The 22,750-nt window shown below is 46.5% G+C and overlaps 1 protein-coding gene across 3 annotated transcripts in view; it reads right to left on the reverse strand.

Annotated features, from left to right (window-relative positions):
* KLHL3 (kelch like family member 3) overlaps positions 1–22,750 on the reverse strand; it is a 48,781-nt gene that overhangs the window by 25,657 nt on the left and 374 nt on the right. The window contains exons 2-4 of one of the 3 annotated variants that reach the window (XM_071443259.1): positions 15,257–15,373; positions 12,156–12,262; positions 7,058–7,179 (exon numbers count right to left, since the gene is read on the reverse strand). In XM_071443259.1, the coding sequence (XP_071299360.1) occupies positions 7,058–7,179; positions 12,156–12,262; positions 15,257–15,373 (346 nt within the window). The remainder of the gene's footprint in view (positions 1–7,057; positions 7,180–12,155; positions 12,263–15,256; positions 15,374–22,750) is intronic. The other 2 variants (XM_071443260.1, XM_071443261.1) reach the window with 2 other exon arrangements.

Below are 22,750 nucleotides of genomic sequence, written 5' to 3' on the forward strand. Positions count from 1 at the left end.
AAGCAGGTTTGGTGACAGCAAGGCCCTTGGGAAAGACAAATCCAACTATTCAAATCAGTAGCTCTCATTTGCACTTACACAAAATGCTGGGGACACTTGTGGATCACGGCTGCATCTGAGTATGAGGTACTGCTTTGTACCTCCAAAACCAAGCACAGAAAAAGGAGATAGAAATGGATGATGAATGTGACATCTACTGGGAAAAAAAACCACCTTTGAGGGCAGTGAGAAGGACAGGAAGTAGAAAACAAAATCCATCAGGACATTACAGCCCGTGACATCAGCTACTTCCTTTCTTGTGTCCAAGAGCAACTGCAGACGTGTCTTATTCCAGCTCTTTCATAGCTCTGGCTGCCTCACACATGTCCTTCCAACTGGGCATCTGTGCTCACCATCTGAGCACACATTTCCGGAAAGTTATTGCCAACCCAAAAAAAATAAGCAGCTGTTAAACAAAACAAATAGGTCAACAGCATTCACCTCCCTGGATCCTGATGGCAGCAAAGGATAAAGATGTTCCCTCCCTGTCCCTGCCACCACAGTCCCATTTCACACCAGGGCAGGACACTCACAGCCTGCTCCAGGTCTTTCTAAGCAACTGCTGTGTTCCCCTCCAGCCCAGCTGTAAGTGGCTGACTGCTGCCAAGCAGCCACCCCAACAGGCAGCAATAAAAAGAGAAGGCAATTAACCCAGGAGCCTGTTTTGGCCCAAGCCTCTTGATGCCAGGAGAAGATTAGTTTGTGGCTTTGATTAAGTCAAGATAGCAGTGCTCTAGGATTTTGAAACCTGGCTGTGAACCACTTTTTTTCTAGCTGAACCATTTCTGACCACCTGAGCTACATAAAGGCTTTGGGTAGCCAAGTCAGGCTCCATGCAAGCCATCTCTGGGTACAGACCAGCCAGAGCCCCCTCTGTGCACCCCTCTCCATCCAGGATGCATCCCTGCCAGTCCAGGTGGGCTCACTGCCATCCCCACATGCACCAGCCCCTGGGCAAACCAGTGCTGCTCTCATGGCCTGTGCTGGCTCGAGAAGCAGTGCAGAAGGGGCCTTACACCACTTCAGCCTTCAGGAAAGGGCCACTGTCATACAGCACTTCTCAGAAATAGGATATAAAAAGCCTATCAAGAGATGAGGGGATTTTCTCTTTCTTACTTCCCAGCTGAACGTCTCAACACTCATCTTGTTTTTACCAGGGAAGGCAAAAAGCAAGCAAAGGATTTCCGTGAGAACAAAGTCTGTTTCCTTTAGAAATAACAAGAGGAAATGCCCTGCCTAAACATGCAGCAGGACCAAACTGCAACCCCATTAATATCCAGGCAAGTCACTCACATGGGTCTGGATTTGGCTCTTAATATTTGAACTCCAACAGCCTCTACCAGATCTGCCTCCAAATCAAAACCCACTCATTTTTTGAAACTATGTCAGAATTATCAGCTATTACTACTAAGACTGACTACTTTGCTTAATTTATGTCCAGAGCTTCATCTATGGGTGTGTGTCTAGATATATATATATATATATATATATACACACACATATAACATCTAGCTCACCAGCTGTGCTTTGCAGACTCCACACAACTTTCAAGTTTCACACAACATTGCCTGGGCAATTACCTCCATAGACCTTTGATGTCTCTAAACTAGAAATATCTTTCAGCCAAAAGTGCTCTGTATATATAAGGTTCATTCATTAATGCTGGACTGCAGAGGCTGGGCTGAATTCCCTACTGTGACAGAGCCTTACAGGTAGCCTTGGCCAAAAGTTAACTTACATCATTCCTGCTCTGCAAAACTGGGAAAGGAGCATTTCCCCTAGGCAGGGGATGTATTAAAGCTTATAAGAAGCTTTGACAATTTGATCAAATTGCAAGCCAAATAGAAGTGCTGGCTGTAAGCCTCAGCTGCACATCCAGGGCCACAGCTGGGACTGAACATCTGCCCAAACAGGGAGACAGGTCCAGGCACCTGCCCAGAGAAACAAGGGGATTTTGTGCTTGCAAGGCAGGTAGAATGCTCAGTTTTAAACAAGCTGCTCTGAACAGCACAAATAGTGGAGATAAAATGACATTAGCTTAATGATGTGGCTTTTGAGTGCAAGGGTGGCAATCAGGCTTTATTACACCCCAGCTGCTCCCAGGCAGCACATGGGCTGATCACAGTGCTTCCACTTAAATGCTCCACCTGAGGTGAAATAGCCCAGACAGGGGAAGGTGTGACAGCATCAGGGAGACAAAAAACCTTGTCAGGAGCAGGAGACGGACAAAGGATGTAGAGGTGAGAGAGAAAACAGGGGAACAACTGGCAACTTCCCTCCTGAGCTACCTTCTCCAACTTCAGACACACCATGCCTTGGTTAAACAGTGAAATAAAAAAGGGAACACATGCATCAGGCACAACACAGTGCTCTGGTGCCACATCCACAAGTTTCTCCTCAGATTTCTATAAGGCTGAGCCAATTTAAAGGCTTCCTATGGGTTTAAGGAAGGGGCCCCAGCCCAGAGGAGTCAGCCCTGCAATGGGACCCTGCACCCCAGGGAGATGCACAGCAAGGAGCTTTGGCTCCAGGGAGGAGCAGCCCTGATTCATTGCTGAAAGGTGCTCTGCCCCACCCTGGGCTTGCACCTACTATAGCTGCAGCTTTGGGACTGAATAGGGGGAAGAGAGATGGACTGACCCATTTATAAACCCTTTATCATCAAAACTGCACTTGCCAGAGAACTCTCTTTCCTTGCTGTGAACTCCTAAGTGTGCAGGGAAAGCTGAGGTGCAGAAGCACTTCTTAAACAGAAATATTGCAGCTCCTAGCAAATCTTTTTTCCTCTTTTCTTGAGACATTTTTTTATGACAATTACTATGCCTGCAAAGCTGACAGGTTCAATATCTACTTCCTCCAGACAGCTGATTTCAGATTTGTTCTCTGTATGAGCCATATCTCAAACTGTGGCAGTACACAAGGACACCTCACACATGGTCCATGGCACATCATTCCTAACAACTGAATTGTGAAACCAGGTTAGTCAGGACTTTTTCCAGGGAATCATTACAACCTGAATGATAACGACTTTCTTAATCAGGAGGGTAATTCTCAGGCAGCCTGCCAGTAATGAGGTGTCATAGGTAAGGCTGGTTGGGGCACACTAAGGAGGGAATACACTAAAGTATTCACTGTCTAGAGCCAGAGCTGCAGGTGTTTTCCCAGGACTGCCTAGGACAGGGAGGAGCCTGCTCCCAAATCTCTTCATTCAGCTCTGCTCAAGGACACCATGCAGAGCTTCTCCATCACTGAGCTGGCAGGTTTGACATGAGCATTGGAGAGCAGGCAGCAATGTAACCACTTCAGCTGCAAAATCAAGACCTAACTGAAGAATTCAGGTAATTAATATGTTAAAAGCACCAGCTACCCCACTCATGTAGGGAGCAGCAGACCCTGTGCTCTGATGTGTGTTTATGACTTCCAGTGAGATCAGCCCAGGAGCCTGAGCATCTCTGAAGTTCCCTGAGACACTCACTTTAGTTTTCCTTCCTTTTACAGAAACTGCATGATACAACTTCCTTCTAAATAAATGTATCAAGCTCCATCTTCAAATGAATGAGGTTTTTATATCATGCATATCAAAATTTACAACCAACCTTGAGGAACAACAGAAGGCAGCAGGTGTAGAAATCCCAGGATGGATTTTCCTGAAACTACAACACGACTGCAATAAAGACAGAAATTCTGTCTCTGCTCCATGCCTTCCAAACAAGTGGGAGGTTTAATCCCAAATACATGCTCACAGGTAAAACTTCCCTATCATCCATCAGCCCTGAGCCCTCCTACTGCTGCACCTATATTACCTTGAAATCCCACTCCAAGAATGAGGCTCCAATAGATAAAGCACATTGCATTTCTTGGGGTAATTCTCACCCATGTACCCCAGCAGGGTTAGAAGAGAGTATTCCCTCCACATGGGCTCAGGATGAGCTGAAAATCTCCTTTGCCTGCACATTTGGGACATAATCTTGAGAAGGAACTGGATGAGCACCCCCAGGAGCTCACTACATGGATGATGACTGGAGCTGACCACACAGTCCCTGGTACACATATCTATCCTTCCATAAAAAACAAAATATAAGACACTGTGTCGTTCCATTGCACAATAGCTACAGAAATACGTGCTTAGAAAGACAGTCTCACTTCCTGAGCCCATACCAGGCCTATAAAAACAAAAAAACCCCAAAATAACAGGTTTCCATTAGGAAAGAAACAACAAAAGAGGTTGTTAAAAGGTTTCTTGTTGTGAAGGCCTGGGCACTGCTCAGCATTCAAACAAGCCTAGGAACATTCATTCTGCACTCCATGCTACCTTTACTGTTCATCTTTTTCTCATTTCTATCCTGCTCTCATCTTATTTTTCTCACTGCAAAGACAGTGTCTTTTCATTTATTCACAAGTTTTGATACCTTGGCTGCATCTGCTCAGTCAATGCCATTGAGCAACTTTTTTGTCTTTCCATAATTTCTACAATGACATCACCTGGCACCTGTACCCAGAAACTGCTTCTTCCAGCTACAGAGAAAGTCTGAAGAACTCCCTTAAAAAAGCACCCATGCCCAGCTAGAGATTCAGAACGTGTGACAAGGAAACAGGAGAGCTCAGGAGATACCTGCTGGGAAAAAGAGAAATTCTCACTGTGCCTAAGCAGGGCTGCAAAGAAACATTGCTGAAACAGCACAGACAGGCACTGCTGAGGTGTCCTTCCAGATGGAGGGATGGACAGAGGGATGGGAGGGATGGATGGAGGGATGGAGGGATGACCCAAAGCTGTGCAGCAGGAGGATGTGGTGATTCAAGGGACCAAACCTGCTCACTTCTTTCTAATATTGACACTGCTAATTCAAATGAAGGACTACAAGGAGCTTAATTTTTGTTGTTTTTAGCCTTCACTTCATGTGAAACTTTGCAATAAATGACAGAATATTCACTTATGTAACCTTTTCTTCTTGTGGCCAAAGGTGAATATTAACCTGGTTATGGCATTTTGTTCAGAGTAAAACACCCAGGGACAGGATACAAATTTCTCTTTCTATTGGTTTCATAACACAATTATATTAAGTTCCTTAAAACATTTTCAGCATGAACACTTTAAACATGTAATAAAATTTAAAGCAGTCAGTAGATCAGCTTCATTTCTTAGCTCCTATGAATTAATTTACCTCTAGCCTGAAGAGTTAATACAGAGTGGACATTGAAATAAATCCTGCAGTAAAAGGGCCTGCTCTACTAGATTGGGAAAAAAAAATTAGTATTCAAAACTTATATTTTTTTAACTTACTGTCTGAGAGATGAAAGCCAAAATGTAGCCAGGGATCTGCTTTAACTCCCTGTAATCCCTGGGCCACAGAAGGCAGGCTTTGGTTATGTTTTACTAAAATATATGGCTGTCTACTTGCTCAGGAAAGGCAACACCTGGACTTTCAGAGACCTTCTGGGTAAGATGGAGCTGTTCCAGCTCCCACAGCACTGCTCACACCCTGGTGCAGCTGGAGCACCAAAACTGGAATGCAGCTGGGGTCATTGCCCAAGCCCCATCCAAGGCAGGCTCAGCAAATGGGATCCCAAGCTCTGCACATCCCAAATGCCAAGTGGGAGCTTCTGGAGCACCCAAGGCCCAGCAGGGTGGAAGGAAAGCAAACCTTTCACAAAGCACATGGATACAGCCTCCATATTCCTCACAGACACAGGGAAATTTACAGCCTGAGGGTGTGAAAATGTCATTTCTCCTCCTGCAATGGGAGATCCCAGAGGTGCAAGGAGCTCCACCCCAGTCCCCCAGTGAGTGATGTTGTGCCAGCTCCTGATGACCCTGATGTGGGCCACAGAGCATCAGCCAGGCCAAGCCACCCACAGCTGGGTTTGAGCCTCAGCTCCTTTGCCATAATTCTGCACCTTGAAGATCTCATCACTGGGGGCTCTCACTGCAGGGCAGCCAGGCTCCACACTCCTTCCAGAGTGACACTGCCAGGCTGGGAGCACACCAAACAGTCACATTTGTAAAACCAGAGGGCAGAAGGGGCAAGAAAAATCCCCCACAGATGTAGGTCATGAAGGATGGTGCAGGGCTGTGCTGCAAAGTGGGACCAGCTCAGGGGTTTGTCCAAGCTCCTGGGCAGGGCAGCAAGAGCCTGCACTCTGCCTGAGGGGTTGGAGCAGAAGAGCTCACAGAAGAACCCCGTTTCAAGCAGAACCAGTCTAATTTTGCCATGTTAATTAGGTCAACAAAACTCTCCCCAGCATCACTGACACCGATTTGCTCCCCTGGCAATGTCCAAGTCAAAGTGAGGAAGACAACAGGCTCAAGCTGCCACTTGCAAACAAAACCAGACCAACTGAAAAGCATGTCCACACACAAGCTCTCAGCAACCCTCCCAGACATCAGAGGCCAAGTGCAGAGCCTTTTTCTTACCACAAATACAAGCAGAATCAAAGAAAGAGCTTTACCAGCAGCCACAGCCACGTGACACTGCAAAACACTCTTCCTGAGCACCCTGCTTTATTTGGAGGTTGCCTTTCAATTACTCTTTCCACTTCTGAACAAATATTTACCTCTCAGAAATTCAAGACAGAGCACACACACAAATATAAAGGAAGAATGTCCTTGTTTGAACAACGTATTCCACTCAAAGCTCTGTGAAACAACTCAAACTACCTAGAAGAATTTCAAAACTAACAGCCACATTCCTCTGCCATGGCCTTAAAACATTTGACTCACTGCTTGTCTGAGTCTGTTCTGACCTTCGACAGACTGACCCACAAGTCAGCACAGCTTCTTGGAAGGCAGACGCCTGCTCTTGTTACAACAGCTCCACACAAAAGCCAAATGCAACATGACTTAAGCGTGGGGAGAGCGCTAAAGTGCCTCAAGACTAAACACAGGCTGGAAGCAGCTCTTTTCAAGCTCAACCTTTTACTTTCCACAGCCTGAGGAGATCCCTCACCCCCAAAGAACCTGTGCCCTTGAGTTCCAAGCGTTGCACTGGGCTCTGCAGAGGAGCTGCTGATGCAGACCCACCTGCACGTTCTCCTCCGTGACCTCGATCTCCGCCGTGTAGATGTAATCAATCAGCTTCCTCAGGGTCTGCCCATCCACATCTTTGATCTCAATCTTCTTGGCCTTACTTTCAGACATGTCTCCTGGAATTCAGTTCAGAAGGACAGTTACAGTTTGCTCTGCAGGACCTTGCTTCCCACACACATCCAGCACATTCTCCTGCTGTCTGACTACTGGCACATCCCTCACCATCGAAGAACCACCAGGGAGATTCCCAGAAGCCTCCTAATGCCACCTAAAAAGTGACTCAAGATTGAGGACACTGGTGTAAAACAACATAAATCAATAAATGCAAAAAACTCAATTTCTTGACAGAAAAGAACCTGCCATGGTTCACCTGCATTCAAACAAATACAAGAGCTAAAAATAAACCCCCAGTATGTCCTTCAATCATGTCTCAGAACAGGGACAGACTCCAAGAGACTGTGGATGTGTCTTACAAAGGCCTTTGAGAAATATAGTTTTATATAGATTTATTAATGTTTTTAAATATATATACACATGGATAGAATGAATATGAATGAATGTGAATTAATATGAATTAATATGTTACAACAGCAACATCAGGGTATTTTTTTTTGTATAACCTTCATTAAAAGCAAAGCAGTGTTATTCTCCTTCTTTAGAAAGAAGCTAAAACCTGCTCAGAAAAACAAGCACACAGGCCAGCAGTTACACCCAGCATGCAGCAAGCTTCTCTCCTAAATTACCCTGCTGTAACCTATCCATCACTTACACCTTGTGCAAAGCATCCACACTGAAAGATGCAGTTCTCATCTCTCACCTTCCCAAGCTCACACCTTTGGATCCAAACTGTATCCCTTCCCCAAACTCAGAACTCCAAGGCACATGGAACTAGAGCAATAATTTCCTCTCTGAGTACACAAAGCAAAGCCCCACAGCTGTGTTAGAGCCTGTTCATGACCCAGAGCTTTATGCACACCTCCACACTCCCCGTGCAACAGGAGCACGCCAGAGGAACAAAAACATCCAGTGGGGAGGAGAAAGGACTCCCCAAGGCCCTTCCAGCATCCCCACACACGCTGACCTCACCCAGAAGTTAATCACCAGGATCTCCACAGAAAAGAAAGAACAAACTCCCAAGTGGAAAGAAAATGATAGGTGGAAAAACAAAGCTAAACAAAGGAGAGCACGAAGAAATGTCAATTCTTAAACCTGGGCATGAATAATCACTACTCTCAGAAATCCGGTGACTCAGTACTGCTGTGGGATTAAGTGGAAAAATATTTCCTGCAGCCTATAGAAGTAATTACAGCCTACATCTCTGTGCAGCATTCACAGGACGTGGCCAGGCACAGTCAGTGCACAGCACACAGTCAGATGCTAAAGAGGGCCCAAGCTTGAGCAAAACCTGGATCCTGCTCATTGAACTTTGCTGACTTTCCCTATGTGAATAAGGAGGTGAATAATAGGAGTGGGGTGGGACCATGAGTGGTAGAACAGTCAACAATGTACCAAGAACTGAAATAATATTTGCCCCAAATTCAATTTTTAAAATGGAATAATAAAATGTTATTCAGAGAAGCTCATGAATACAAATGTACCAGTACAAAGGGATAAATGGCCTACATTTGGGAGGCCTTCAAAGCAGGTAGGACTTTTTAATTGACAAAATGTCATCTTCACATACTTTCTCCCCCTAAAAACCCCAAACATCTCCAGAGATGAAAGGGTGCCTCTGAGGACAGAGCAGTCCCTATCAGCTCTGTGGTGCTGGAGGTGCGTGTGAGGAGCACCCAGTGACCCCCCCTGCATGGGGAGGGAGAGTTGGGACCCCCAGCCCTGCAGGGCCCTCAGAGTGGGGAGGGGCTCAGCCACACACACCCAGAGATCGATGCAGAAATAGCTGCAGGGACCAATCTGATAACATCATCTCTCCTGGTGGCATCCATGTGACACAAGCAACAAAAATAAAAGCTGTGTGGGCTTCCCCACCCACCAGCAAGCTGCCAGCCCTGCATACCAACACCCTCCTCTGGCTCTGCTGCAGGACCAGCCCAGCAGGGCCAGGAGGGTCCCGTGGGCTGTGCCCACCTTTGGACAGGACCCAGCTCAGAGCCACCCAGACCCTCCCACTGTCACAGGGGGACAAACCTCCAGGGCTGGGGATGGGAAAGAGCCTGGAGGCACCACAAGGGAACCAAGGCAGGGGTTGGTGCAGACCAGGAGCAGGCGACAGGCTGCCCCTTCCTCCAAGCACAGACCCAGGGCAAGCCTCTGGATTGAGGACATCTCATCTCACATCTCTCCAGGAAAAAACCCCACACCTTAAACCCCACAAAACACAACTCCTAGGGTGTCTTTCATAAGTCAGACTCCAGCCCTACCCAACACCATAATTACAGAATAATTCCACTCACTAGCACCTCTCACATGTGGAAGGGCTGCCTCACAGGAGGCTGCACAGACCCCATCCCTGCACTGCTGCAGCCAGACAGACACCAGGGATGAGGTGAGAGGGAGCAAAGGCAGGCAAAACAGGCAGGGTGGCTCTGAGCAGACCTCTGTAGGGGACAGACTTAGCAGACACCAGCCCCTCATGGAGGCATCCCTTTCCTGCACCACACTCAACACCAGCAGTGCCCTTTCCACTCCCCTCTGCTCATCAGGGCCAGAAGAGAGCACAGCTCTGTTTTGTCACACAATGAACCACACTCCAAACTGCAGCAGCCCACAGTGCTGTGTTTACCCAGCACAGCAGCCTGCCCTGCTCCTACACATTGCATTTCCCAGGGCAAAGCCACAGCTTTGGCTGTTTCCTAAGTCACAGATGTGCTGAGGGAGCATATGAGTGCACTGGATAACAAAACCACAGCTTCTCACACGTGGGGTGAGTGCTTTGAAGCAGCACATAAGACCTGCAAGGGAGGTTTCTGCTTCCTCCTTCAGCACTTCCAAAATTCCTAAGGTATCTGACAGGAGCAGTCCTAGCAGTGTCAGTGGAGTATTTGTTACCCTTTCTGAAATGAATGTGTTTTCTTCTAAATGGACAGACCTTACTGTCCCAAATCATCCCCACAGAATAGTGCCAGCATCCAAAATGCTCTAGAAAGCCAGCATGGAAAGGGACACTCAGGGAGTGCTGGTCCCATCTCTCCTTCAGCACTGGAAGATACAAATGGAAAATGTGCCTACCCAACTTCAGACCATCCAGGAATACTTCAAAGAGGAGTGGCTAACCAGAGGACACACATGGCTTAGGAAAGACCCCAGGGTCATCACAAGGTCATTCATGACTCCAAAGCCAGGGCCAGCTGACAGTGACAGAGCCTGCAGAGCAAGCAGTGGTGGAGGGGGGTGAGCTGTGGGTCCCAGGGTGGTTCCCACTGCTCACAGCTCCACACTGATCACTCACTACTCACTGCTGGGGGACCCCTCCAGAGGGAATTCAGTGTGCACAAGCAGCTCCTGCAAACACCCCCACAGTGCAGCTGAACCTGAGCCCTTGGCTCTATCACTGCTGTGCAGTGCAAAAAACCCAAGTTGCACCCCCCAGCTGGTGCTGAAGGTGTGATTTTAAACCGTCCCCTTGCAGGGAGTGACCCCCAGTGCAGCTGGAAGGGGATCACACAAGGGATCCTTGGCAATCTGGGGCTGGCCAGACTGAAGGCAAAGGGAGAGCTGCTCTTTGCCTGACCCTCTGCCCCCGGGGACTCGTCAGGGGGAGGGGACAGGCGGCTGCCAGGCTGTCACCCAGCCCAGGGCAGCCACATGATGGGTGAGCTGATTACTGTTTAACTCACACAGTGAGGGATTACACGGCCCAGAGAATTCCTGCATGGAAACATGAGCAGCCCTGCACCACCACCTTCCCACTCAGATGACCTCTAAGGATCAGAGGGTTTTTCCAAGGGTTTTTCTTTATTAAACTCTTCATCAGGAACAAGTACCACAAGTTGCCCTCACACACAGCTGCTTCTGAGCAGTGTTTGCTCCTCTCAGTTTGCTCCAGTACCAGCTGCAGGGTTCAGCACCCCAGAAAACACAAATGCTCCCCACCTTAGCTCACCACACTGATAAAGCCACCATGGGGAGCGTCACATCTCACACCTAAGGTTTTCTCCCCACCTCCATCACAGAAGGGAAAAAAGCTTCACTAACGACAAGCTGCATTCTGCTTCCAGCAAAATGAATTAAACTAGGTCTAATCTCAAGGCCTTTAAAAGGAAGAAACAAGGCCCAGACCACAAGCAAATGAACATGAAACAGGGAAAAAACCCCTGAACCTCATTTATGTTGGAGCTCAGGGGCAGTAAAAACCATTCCCTGGGGTGTACAATCATTTTCTTTGTATTTGTCAGTTCCTATCCTGAAAATGAGGGCAAAGAAGGGAATGAAGCTCAGGAGTTTCTGACCACACCAATTTTACTAGAATGACTTAAATAAGCTGTTCACTCCCCTCCTCCAGGACTGACCTAGCTTTCTTTGGCATTTTTTTGCTGACCCATCTGGGCACAGCCTTTGAAGGGCACCTGCTCCAAGGATCAGGTGATCAGAGCAGGAATTTTGTCCTCTTCTTCCTTTCTGTCATTACCAAAACACACTTGGCTGCAGCAACTCACTCCGTTAAAAAGCTGGGCTGCTAAAACACACTGGGATCAAGAGAACAACAGTGTTATTTCAGGCAGCAGAAAAAAGTGCCATGGGAGATTAAACATCTGTGACTGCCAAATCAGTATCGGCAGGACTGAGCCTTGAAACTACAACTCCTGTGCCAGCAACTTCTTTGATGTGCACCATGAACATTTAGGGCACTGAACACGTGCTCAGTGGTAATGCTTTCATGATCCAAGGTCTTGTTAGGGGGAAAAAAAACTAACACATAAAGCAGTGAGCCAAACTCCACAGTAACCTCACAGTGCCCCACATGCTATCTACTCACCCCACAGGAATTAGTCAAGGGTGGCCAGCATCACCCACCAAGCAGAGCAGACTGCAGACTCATCTGTGCCCCTTCTCCCTCAAGGAAACCCTCTGCAGCCTGTGCTGCAGCTCCTGACAGAGACACAGCCACACTGTCTGGTGTCACAAGCAGTACCTGTAAACATGGCACAGAAATAAGGGCTGCAGGCTGCCAGCACCACCCGGTGAGCTTCCATCTCCACGGTCTCGGCCACAATCACCACATCGCACAGGAGCCGCTTGCTGGGGAAACACCAGAGAACACAAAGATCATCTCAGAGCTCCCTGAGGAGTCAGGGTGAAAGCTACATCACCACAGCCCCAAGAGAATGAAAGACCCACCATTACAGACACAGCACCTGAGCTTCTGCCAAATCCCAGGGGAAGGGTCTCTAATGCTTCAGTACCAACTCCTATCACTGTTTGCCTACACAGCAAAGCCTGAGTCCTCCTGAGGCTGCAGCCCTGCCTGTGCTTCTGCTTTCCCCAGGGGAAAAAAAACCTGGAAGCCAAATGAGGCATACATGCTGCTCAAAGAACAAAGGACAAGCAGCTCCTTCACCTCTCAAACAAGCAGGGCTTGGAGGAGGCACAAAAGAGCTTAAAGATTTGGGCACTACCTGGAGCCAGGCTCTAGCAGATCTGTAAGACAAGAAATAGCCATGCAAGGGAACACCAGCATCACTTCTGTCTTTCCACGGGGAAAAGGTGGAGTGGAAAATGAAGTGATTTCTGTACTTCCTTCCATGCTTGTCACAAAGGAAAGTGGCCACCAAAATATGTCCTGGCACTGGTAGGTGCAGAGGCTGCCTCAGCTATCTGCCAGAGCAGAGGTATCAATCACTGGAGTTTATCCATGGGCCTGAGGACTTCATTTACCTCATGAATTAGTCTGGGATTAAGAGTCACTGGGATAAAGAACGGGGTTCCAGACAGAAACCAAAAACAAAACCCTTGTAAGCTCCCCCACTGACTCATTGTAGAGCTTTGGAAAAGTCACTTCATTAAGGAGTGACCTTTTCTGCTCGCCCCACGTCTGTCCTTTGAGGATTCATTAGTTAATGTTTGCACAGAGCTTCGCAGATGCTGACAGCAAGAAGTGCTCAGCCTCCCAATAAGTTGGTTTAAGATGCTTAAGCATACAAATGCAAACTAAGGGTGTTCTTTTCAAATGTCAAGCCCAAAAAAGGATCAGTCCTGTAAATCTAGATGTTGCCTTCTCTTTGGAAATACTTATCTCCACACTGAACTTTGTCTTTAGGAAACTGCATTATCCAATAAACATACACAGAGTTTCTAATGGATCAGCTATGTCTCTTCTTCCCCACATATTGAAATATGTGAAAAAACAGCTGTGAAATGGAGGGTTATGGTTGGAATACAGAAGAAAGTGGGAACTGGCAGTCTGTACCCTACATTCTTTCCAGTTTCGAAGGGGAAGGGCAATGAGGACTCCTTTAAGAGCCGCTTAATGGAAGCTTCCTCATTTCTTCTAGCTTATGTAAAACGTGCTCTGCTCAATTCCATTTTGGGCTGTAGTAATCTAAAGCACCACTCATAAAATTAATTTCATCTACATTTGCCAACTAAAAGCCTAAGGGACGTGGTTTAGTGGTGGCCTTGGCAGTGGTGGGTTAAGGGTTGGACTCAGTGATCTCAGAGGTCTTTTCCACCTAAACAATCCATGATTCTATATAGTATATAGGTTAAAAGTTTAGCATGATTTTTCTAGACCCTCTGAATAAGTTTTCTGGATGCATGCAAAGGGAGAAACTATTATTCAAGGCATCTATTAATCTACTGATTGCTGAGAGCTTAACAGATCCCAGGCTCAGTGCACATTCAAGAGATGTGAAAACTGTACATTCCACAACAGCAACAGGAGCCAACAAAAAAAAAAACCAAAAAAAAAACAACAGTACCCAGAAGATGAAAACATCATACAGGTGCTTAATGGCAGCTTTCATTCTTCTTTATTTTATCTGTTCAGTATTGCCCAAGATACCTAACCACAGGCACTAAGAAACATTGTCTGTCTCCAGTTATTCCCACTCTGCTTCAATTAACAAAGGAATAATAGTAGCACAATAGATTTCTGAATATAACTGCACCAAACTTTAGCTTCAGATCCTTTGCTTTCAGTACAAAGAAAGGACCAGAAGGATGCCAGTTAAAAGTAAAAAAAAAAAAAAAAAAAAATTACAACATACCCTGCTTCATATAATAGTTACAATATTTCCATTTTGTTCCTATGCAACAGAGAATTGCTGTCAGATCTCTGTAGAAGGAAACATTTCCAATCCTTCTCCACACTAGAGAAGTGTGTATTAGGAAACTACTTAATCCATGGAGAGTTAGCTATTAGAGCATCTTTTGATTACTTGGAGTGTGCAGAAGAGCAGAGGGTGTTACCTGCTTTCATCACATCCCCTCAACAGTTAGGGAGCACGCACATTCATGTGTGTGACACACACACTTTACATAAGAATTCTTTTTAAAACTAGAAGGGTGAAAAGTCTGATGAATTAGTCAGAGAAATGCTCACTGAACTTCTGTCTTGTTAGTGGGATAACAGGCACCAAGAAACAATTGAGGCTGAACCACTGCCACCACCTTGCTGATGTGATGACAGCAGTTTTCAAGGCTGTGTTCACAGATTTTTTTTCCAGCCTCTGTTCTCCCTGTACCCACACAGCTGTGTAAAGACCAAGGTGTTCTCTTTTAACTAATATGAGGATTTTTCAATTTGCAAGAAGAGAGCTGACATTCTTACTGAGTACTTGCTTTTTTCCACTCCTTACTTTGGAGTGCTGAGCCCAGACTGAGTGATGCTGCTAGTTAAAGAGACTAAGAACAGTACACTAATAATCTTTGGTCTGTAATTATGTGTAGGTGTCTTAATGTCTGTAATGTTCTTTTATTGGGTTTCAGACCCTTATCTCAGTTAAGGACATAGTTTACAGCTGAATTTGCTGTAAGTAATGGAAAAGACTAAATGAATTATCATCTATAAATGAAGGCCATGGCTCAGATAATGTTTTTGGGAAGACAGAGGTCTGAGACTGGGGAGAGCAGCCCACCACAAAAGGACTATATTTTAGCTTCCTATTTGGGATTAATCCTCCACATGCAACCATTAGCTGTAATAAAAATGGCACAGGCTATTTTCTACATCTCTCAATCAGCACAATTCTGCTAAACCAGAGAGGGTGCCCAGTAAGTCAAAAGTAAGTGTACCTCCGTAATTCATTCATGACCTTGAAAGCCTTTCTCATGTGAGAGGGATTGACTGTCACTGTCCTCTGGTCCTTTTCATCTTCAGCTGCCTCAGAGGAACGGGAACTCTGCTTAATGCTAAAAACAGGGACAAAAAAAGGAGCAGAAAGTTTGATTCAATGGCACTTGAAAAAACAAGCGTCCTAAAACTGCAGCACAGGGTATTAAGCATGGAGCTACTCACAAGTCAGTCATCAGTTTAGGTTCTCCACATGAAGCACACCAAAAAATGCAGCTACCTCTGCATGGATGTTGAAAGCCAACTCAGCCCACATTTCAGCCAGCAGGGAAGAAAAGAAAGAAGTGCCAAACACCTGAGGACAAAGCCCAGTCTTACAGGCTTCAGGCCAGGAAAGCAGTATAAGTTGAAATTCAAGCCAGAACATAATTGCCTCACTGTATAGAAATGGACTTCAACACTGGGAACTACAAGAGTACCATGGATTTTTTTAACATTCATACCGAGAAAAAGAAGTTTAGCCTTCAATGTCCCATCTGAAAAAGGCAAGCACACAATACATGACTTGTATCTTCTTTAGAGGCAAGTAGAAAAGGGCTATTAAATCTCTCTGCACAGCTTTCAAAGCTTTACTGAAGCTGCTTTCCATTTCAGAAATAGTCTATTTATTGCCACTGAAACATATGGAATGAATTATTAAACCTTCCTAGCAGAAGCACCAGCTCCATAGGTAATGTCAAAGCAGAGGCACTCAGCTCTGTGCTGTGTTTAACCAGGCCAACAGGTGCCTAAGGCACACACGTGGCCTCATTACTTTGTTGGGAGCACTGGCTCTTTACACACAACTGACAGCAGGTCAATATCTCCACCTCCCTGATCTGAGAGCCTGTGAAACCACTCAGAGCTAAAGGCTCCCACCTGAGAAAGGAGCAGCACTTTGAGGCAGGTTCATGGCTCACCCCTCAAACCTGGCAGCAAAGGCAAACAAGACACGTCAAGGAGGGCTGTCCTTGTCTAAAGCCAACTCTAAGAGAATGGCAGCTCTCAGGAGGCAGCCCCATGTGCCTGACTGGAGACCTTCTCAGAGCTTTTCCTTCCAAGGGACAGTCTCCTCCACCTTTGTCCCCTCCTCCCTACCAGCTTTCTTAGTTGGGCTGACATGATAAAAAAGGCTGAATTGGGGTAAACCAGCTGTCTGGACAACCCAGCATCCTGGCCCTCTGATGACTAGAAGGTGATGTTTGCAGAAGGGCACAGAGCAGGGAAGTGTGGAAGGATCCTTCCCACAACACCCTGTCAGCTCCTGTCAAGGTGTGCATGTATGCACATACATCTCTATACACAAGCACACTTACACACACTGACTTTCCCTTTGAAAACCACATCATTCACCATTTACAACCCCTGGAGTGTGAAGCCCTGGCTAGCATTACACCCTGCCTGCTCCTGAGCAGTGGCTGTCAGCACCACCGTGTCCCCTGACAGCACACAAAGCTCTCTGCCCCCAGCAGCCTTTGGTGGGCTGCACTCTCCTTCCTGCAGCAGCAAGAGGCTGAGCAGCAGCCAAGCTGCACACAGCTCAGATCCAGCCTGCATACTGAGCAGCCTCCAGCTTTGTGCCTGACACAAAGGTTGATGCCAAAAACCAGCCAAGTCCAATGCTTTCACTTTGCTGAGCGAGTGAAATATTTTCAGCCATAAGTGAAGCCACAAGGCAGAGCAGAACATCACTCAGCACATGTCCCAGGGAGGGAGACAACTTCCCAGAGTCCGTTACACTCATCATCCAATTAGCTTAGTGTGGCTGGGTTAAAAGAAGAAAAATCAGAAAGAATTCCTCGTGTTAAATGTTCAGTATTCAAGGGACTGGTACCAGGCAACGACACAAACAGCTTTTCTATCCCTGAGGAACACTGAACTCATTCTGTGCCACACAAACTGCCAGAGGTGCTCATGGCCATGGAGCTGTGCTGGCCCTTGGCTCTTCCCCAGCCCTGCACACTGCAGTGAAGAAGCTCCCTTGCTCCAGGGACACAGCCAAATCCAGCTGAGCCTCAGTGCTGGGTCTGTCAAAAGCCTTCATTGAAACCTTAGGCCAGGTGACCACAGTTTTCATCACCCCAGCATAAACCTTTGATTTTTAAACAGCTAAACCTGCCCATGTGGCACCATTGAGGCAAGAAGGGAAAAAAAGGCTCTGGAAGTGCAAGTGACTTCATGGAGCTTTCAGGCTCCAAAGCTGGAACACGTACAGGAAGTAAGCAGAGTAAACAAAAAAGGAAAAAAAATTAAAAAGAAAGTGAAACCAAAAGGAGCATCAGGGAGAGCTACTCCCATTGCTCCCAGGGCAGGAGAGCTGGATCACCACAGGACACTGCCCTGGGCAGCCTCACAGACACCTCAGGGACCCAAAACCCAACCATGCACACAGAAACCATGGGGGCTCTTTAATAAGAGCAAGCACACTGCTGAGATTTGTTTATTAGCTCTCCAGTGCCAGAAACCAAAGATGTTCAAACTTTTCTGCTGGCAAAAGATACAGTTCAAAGAACACAGCAAGTTTCACTGAACACCAAAGTAAATGTCAGGTCAAATGTCAAGCTTTTATAAAGCCTCAACTGCACCAACATTTGTCTGTGTATTTTAAAAGCAAAAAAACTTGCTTCAGGATTTTGGAAGAAGATCAATCAGCTCTTCCTAAAAAGCAGGAAAGATAAGTTTTCAAAAATCATCCTAAGAGACACCCTCAGCTTAATTAAAAGGGGCAGATTTCAGAATTTACCAAAGAGAAAATACTGCAGATTGTCTGGTTGAAAACTTATTTCAAAAAAGATCAAGATATGCTATTTAAAGTTTTTTCCAAGTGACTCATATCAAAAAAACAAATTTGAAGAATTAATGGCTTAGAGCCTTTAACTCATCTATAAGACTGATTCAGCTACCATAGAATTGTGTTCCAGTAAGAGACAGAGGATGATTTTATCTGGGAGAGATATTTTACACTTCCATGCACATACTCTCAGAGATCACTGACACATTTCCAACATAAAAATGCAAGAACCTGGATGCTCCAAGCAAATGCACCCTGACAGAAAGCAAAAGCTGCCCCTGAGAAGACCAAACCATTACATTTCACAGCCTTTTCTGAGATTTGTCCCCCCACAAGGCTAAGAATTATTACATTTATTACACTGTTGTTATTTTAATGGATTAAAGCAAAGGAGGAATAGGGTTCTCTGATCAAAGACACCAGCCAAGACCAACTGGAGGTGCTAGAGCCCCTACTCCCCATGACCACGGGGACATTGTCCCCACGTTTGCCAAGCTGATGTCCTACTACAGCAGCAGGACTCGTGAGCAGCTGCCAGGAGCAATTTGTTCTATTCCTGGGCTATCCGAGGCCGTGCACTCAGTGAATGGACAAATGATTTAATTTCCCTGGGCCAGATGAACATCCTCTTTACAGGCACAGCAGGATGCTCCTAAAATGAGCAGAGAGGCTCTTAGTTTCAGACAGTGCCAGCCCCGCTGCCCCCTCCTGCGTGGCCTTTCAATGATGTCCCCAAGTAGAACAAATGAACCCCTATTTGAGAGTCCCCAATTAAGCCAGTGAAGCTAATCACCAGCCTGTTGACACCGTGTTCCTCCTCTCCAGGACCCCCTAGCAGAGCTGGGCTCAGGTTGCCAGGGTTCCCAGCCCAGCTCCTGCCCCAGTGTGGCCACCCTCAGCTGACAGGAAGGTGTTTGAAAAGCCCATACCCCACTGCTCTGCTGCCCACATGTACCAACTGTAAAGTTGGGTTGCCTTAGTTACCAGCAATAATTACAGATGTCTTTGTAGATTATGTGAAAGAATAAAAGCCTTCCTTTTAGAGATAAACTGTCCCCTGGCAAGATTATTGCCGTGCAGAGAGCTGGTAAACCCCAGGAACAAAAATCCCAGCTCTGCCAAATCCAGTTCTAACACTGGCTTTATGGGAGCCAGGAGCTCACCCTGAAGGAAGGGCAGATCTCAAATGCAGTCTCCTTCAGAGCACAGAAGGGCAAGGTTCTGCTCACGTTTCTGGGAGAACAGCCCCCAGGCTCAGCTCCCAGCCCAACATGAACACCACAGAGCCCCCCTCTCCCACTGGGGATGGCACACCAGACATGGCCAGGCCAGCCTCATCCCACTGTGCATCCCTGGAGGGTCCCTGGGAACTGCTCTCCTCTCCTGCCTCAGCACCACAGGCTGAGCTCTGCTCTCCTGCTTGGTCCCCAACACTGCAGAGCTTCAGCACCACAACCAAAGAGACCCAGCCAGGCTCAGAGTCCTGCACGGGCAATCCAGCACCTCTGGAGCAGCTTCATACCCCTGGATTCACTTAAAAGTGCCTGATAACCATGAATTTCCAAAGCCTGTGGAGCTTCTTTGGGGGATATGTAAGAATCATCACCAGGAAATGTTAATCTACATTTCTGAGAGGTTTGGCATCACTCTGGTCTAAAAACCTGACAGATGCCCAATAGCAGATAGTAGTCTTCAAAACCTTAATACGTGTGCAAAAATCAACAGAGACCAAAATTAGTCTTAGTTTTACTCTAAGCACAATGAAAAATCATTTTACTTTAACTGGCCTGATTCTCTGTTTAGAATCAGCACCCCAAATCACAGGACAAATACATTATGCCCAATAGTTTTATTCCTCTAGTCAGGCAGACACAGTAAGGAAAACATGTCTATGTAATGGCATAATTATAAAAATCTCAATTTCTGAATTTGTATTTAGGTACATACAAAGGTATTAAAAAATTGTGACTGAAGGGATCCACATACTGAACTGGGTTTTGAGAGGATTTCAGAGAAATGCATTTTCATTAAAACATATGGGAGGCAGCGTAATGCAAAGGATTATTTTTCTTTTAATAGCAATATTATTTTCCTATTTTGTTGATTTTTTTTCAGTGCCTAGATCAACATGGAGACATTAGCTTAGGAAAACACACAATTGGCATACAGCAGATCCCTAAAAGGGTATTCATATCAAAGAAGACCTCAGGGGGAAAGAAGACTTTGGGAACTAGTGAGAAGAAAAGTCCTTGCTGACACTAATGGAAACAACACAAAATAACTCAAATATGACAATACCATTTGCTTTCAAAGACAAGTATTGTATTTCTCAGATACCACAGACTACCTTCATTTAAATATAAAACCACAGGTGTTTTAATATTTTAACAAAAATTAGCATTCCAGCGGGTTTTTCCTATTCAAACTCTTGCAAATTCAGAACCAGAGTATCATCCCTAACTGCAAGCCTTATGCAATTTCTCCATAAAATAGAAGTACCATCATTTTACTATGAGCACAGTAAAAGAAAAGCAGGATTCTGAAATATTTTATTGCCACATGTGAATGTTTCAGGTTAAATCTCCCTTGCCCTCAGGTGCTTCTGCTCATGTGCAATGACATGGGCACATGATACCACTGAGTGTCCTGGGTGTGCAAGTTAACAGGATATTTGAGTCTGGGCAGGCTCAGACCAGAGTCAGAGGTGAAGTGAGCACCAACAACACAGATCCTCACCGACCACAAAAAGGGAAAATGCAATAATATTAAAAACCAGGGGGAACTCCGCCAGAATGAAAGCCACCAAGTGTAAAATTTGAGGAGCAATCTGCCCAACACAGATCTGAGTTTAAATGGGGGGCAAAAGCACAGCACCAAGCACAGACTGAGCCCACCAAGCTCATTTCTGAGCACCTCCTCCCAGGACTTGCTCTGACCAGCCAAAGCAGCCCCAGCACAGCCTCACACACTGTGCCCTTTTAACCAGAAAGCAGGTGAATATTTCCAGCTTTTCTTGCCAAGAGTCAAACCCCACATCGTTACTGCCCACAACCAGTTCAGGATTGCCTTCCTCTTCCCAAAAACTAGAAATGAAAGCAGCAATTTGGGTAATCATTCCTCACTTCCAGAGGCAGAGAACATGATGATGGGGATAGTCATTCATGCCCTAAAAACAGATGGTCTGGAAAAAACAGGATAAGGTAAAACAGTCCAGGTATTTTCCCAGGGGCTTTTTCACCACTGTATCCCCAGAAAAAGGCCTCCAGTCAAAATGAGACCATTGCTGGTAGCCATCAAAAAAAAAGTAACAAACAACTGTGCCAAGGATGAGCCCAGCCTGGGGTATCAAAACAGCTCTGTTCCATTTCCTCAAACACAGGCTCATTTATAAAAATAAAGAGAAAAAAAAATAAAAACAAACAAGAAAAGGAAATCTCATTCCATGAGCTGGCATCCAGCGTGACAAACTAAGATTTCAAGGCACTTGAAATTAATTAATGTTTGGATTAATATTCAGAGGTGACTGTTCACACCATTAGAGGAAGCAGAAGCCCTGCAATGAGAAACGTGGCAGGATGAAAGGTTTTGCACATTAAATACACAAACAATTGCAACCCTTGAGTCACAGAAGGGTAGAAAGCTGCCCTTTGGAGCTTGGAAAACAACTCCTACAGGCTGCTGTGAATGTTTTCCCTCAACAGAAGGAAAATTTCCTGAATTTGGGGGTTGACTCCAGCTTAATTTTCTAATGTATCATATTTAAACAAAACTCCTGTCAAGCCCTGACATTTAGTCCTACCAGCAGGTCAAGCCCCCTCTCTGTTCCCCCACTCCCTGCAAGGTCGCCAGCACAAAAGGAAGCACTCAGCATATCCTGTTCTTAAAAAAATATTGTAAAAAACCCAGAGCAGTTCAACGTTTCATTTGAAGAAGCACAAGTAGCTTCTGGTGTGCAAAAGGCACCTGACAGAGGGGAGCAACGAGGGCAGAGCCAAAACACTGAACATCTCTGGCATTCACAAGGTCCCTGCGCAGAATAACATCTTTTATGGGTTCAGTGGACATTAGGTCGACTCTGTAAACACTTCTTCACCCGGGTTTTGGAGCAAAATAGCTGCCTGGCAGGAAATAAAGTCTACACGGCCCGGCTACCGTGCGAGGGAGGCGCGGGATGCCCTGCACTGCCCGAGCACCGCACAGCGCCCGGCAGGAAAACCGACCCCAAAGCACCCACGGGCGTCGGGGATTTTCACTCGTGACTCAGAAAAGCAGCGAATATCAGCGACTCTGTCCTGAGCGGAATGCCGAAGTCGGCTGCCTGATGTTCCAGGCGCAGGCAGGGCACACACACCAGCCCAGCACGTTGTGCCGGCGGGGCAGCTACCTACCCCCCTACCCCCCTGTCCTGCATCCTACCCCCCTGTCCCGCATCCCGCCCCTCTGTTCGGAATTCCACCCCTCTGTCCTGCATCCCACCCCTCTGTCCTGCATCCCACCCCTCTGTCCGGCACCCTTCCTCCTTGCCCGGCATCCCAGCCCCCTGCCCCGCACCTCCATTTTAGCGAACACCCCCCGACCTGCGTCCCTCACGTCCTTAATTCCATCCCAAGCACATCGCACGGAAGCCCCCCGGCTGCTCGGCAAGGGGCTCCGCCGCTGTCACCAT

This window comes from Agelaius tricolor, unplaced genomic scaffold (genome assembly GCF_023055355.1).
Source record: "Agelaius tricolor isolate 1412-34295 unplaced genomic scaffold, bAgeTri1.0.p SCAF_18, whole genome shotgun sequence".
NCBI classification, from domain to species: domain Eukaryota; kingdom Metazoa; phylum Chordata; class Aves; order Passeriformes; family Icteridae; genus Agelaius; species Agelaius tricolor.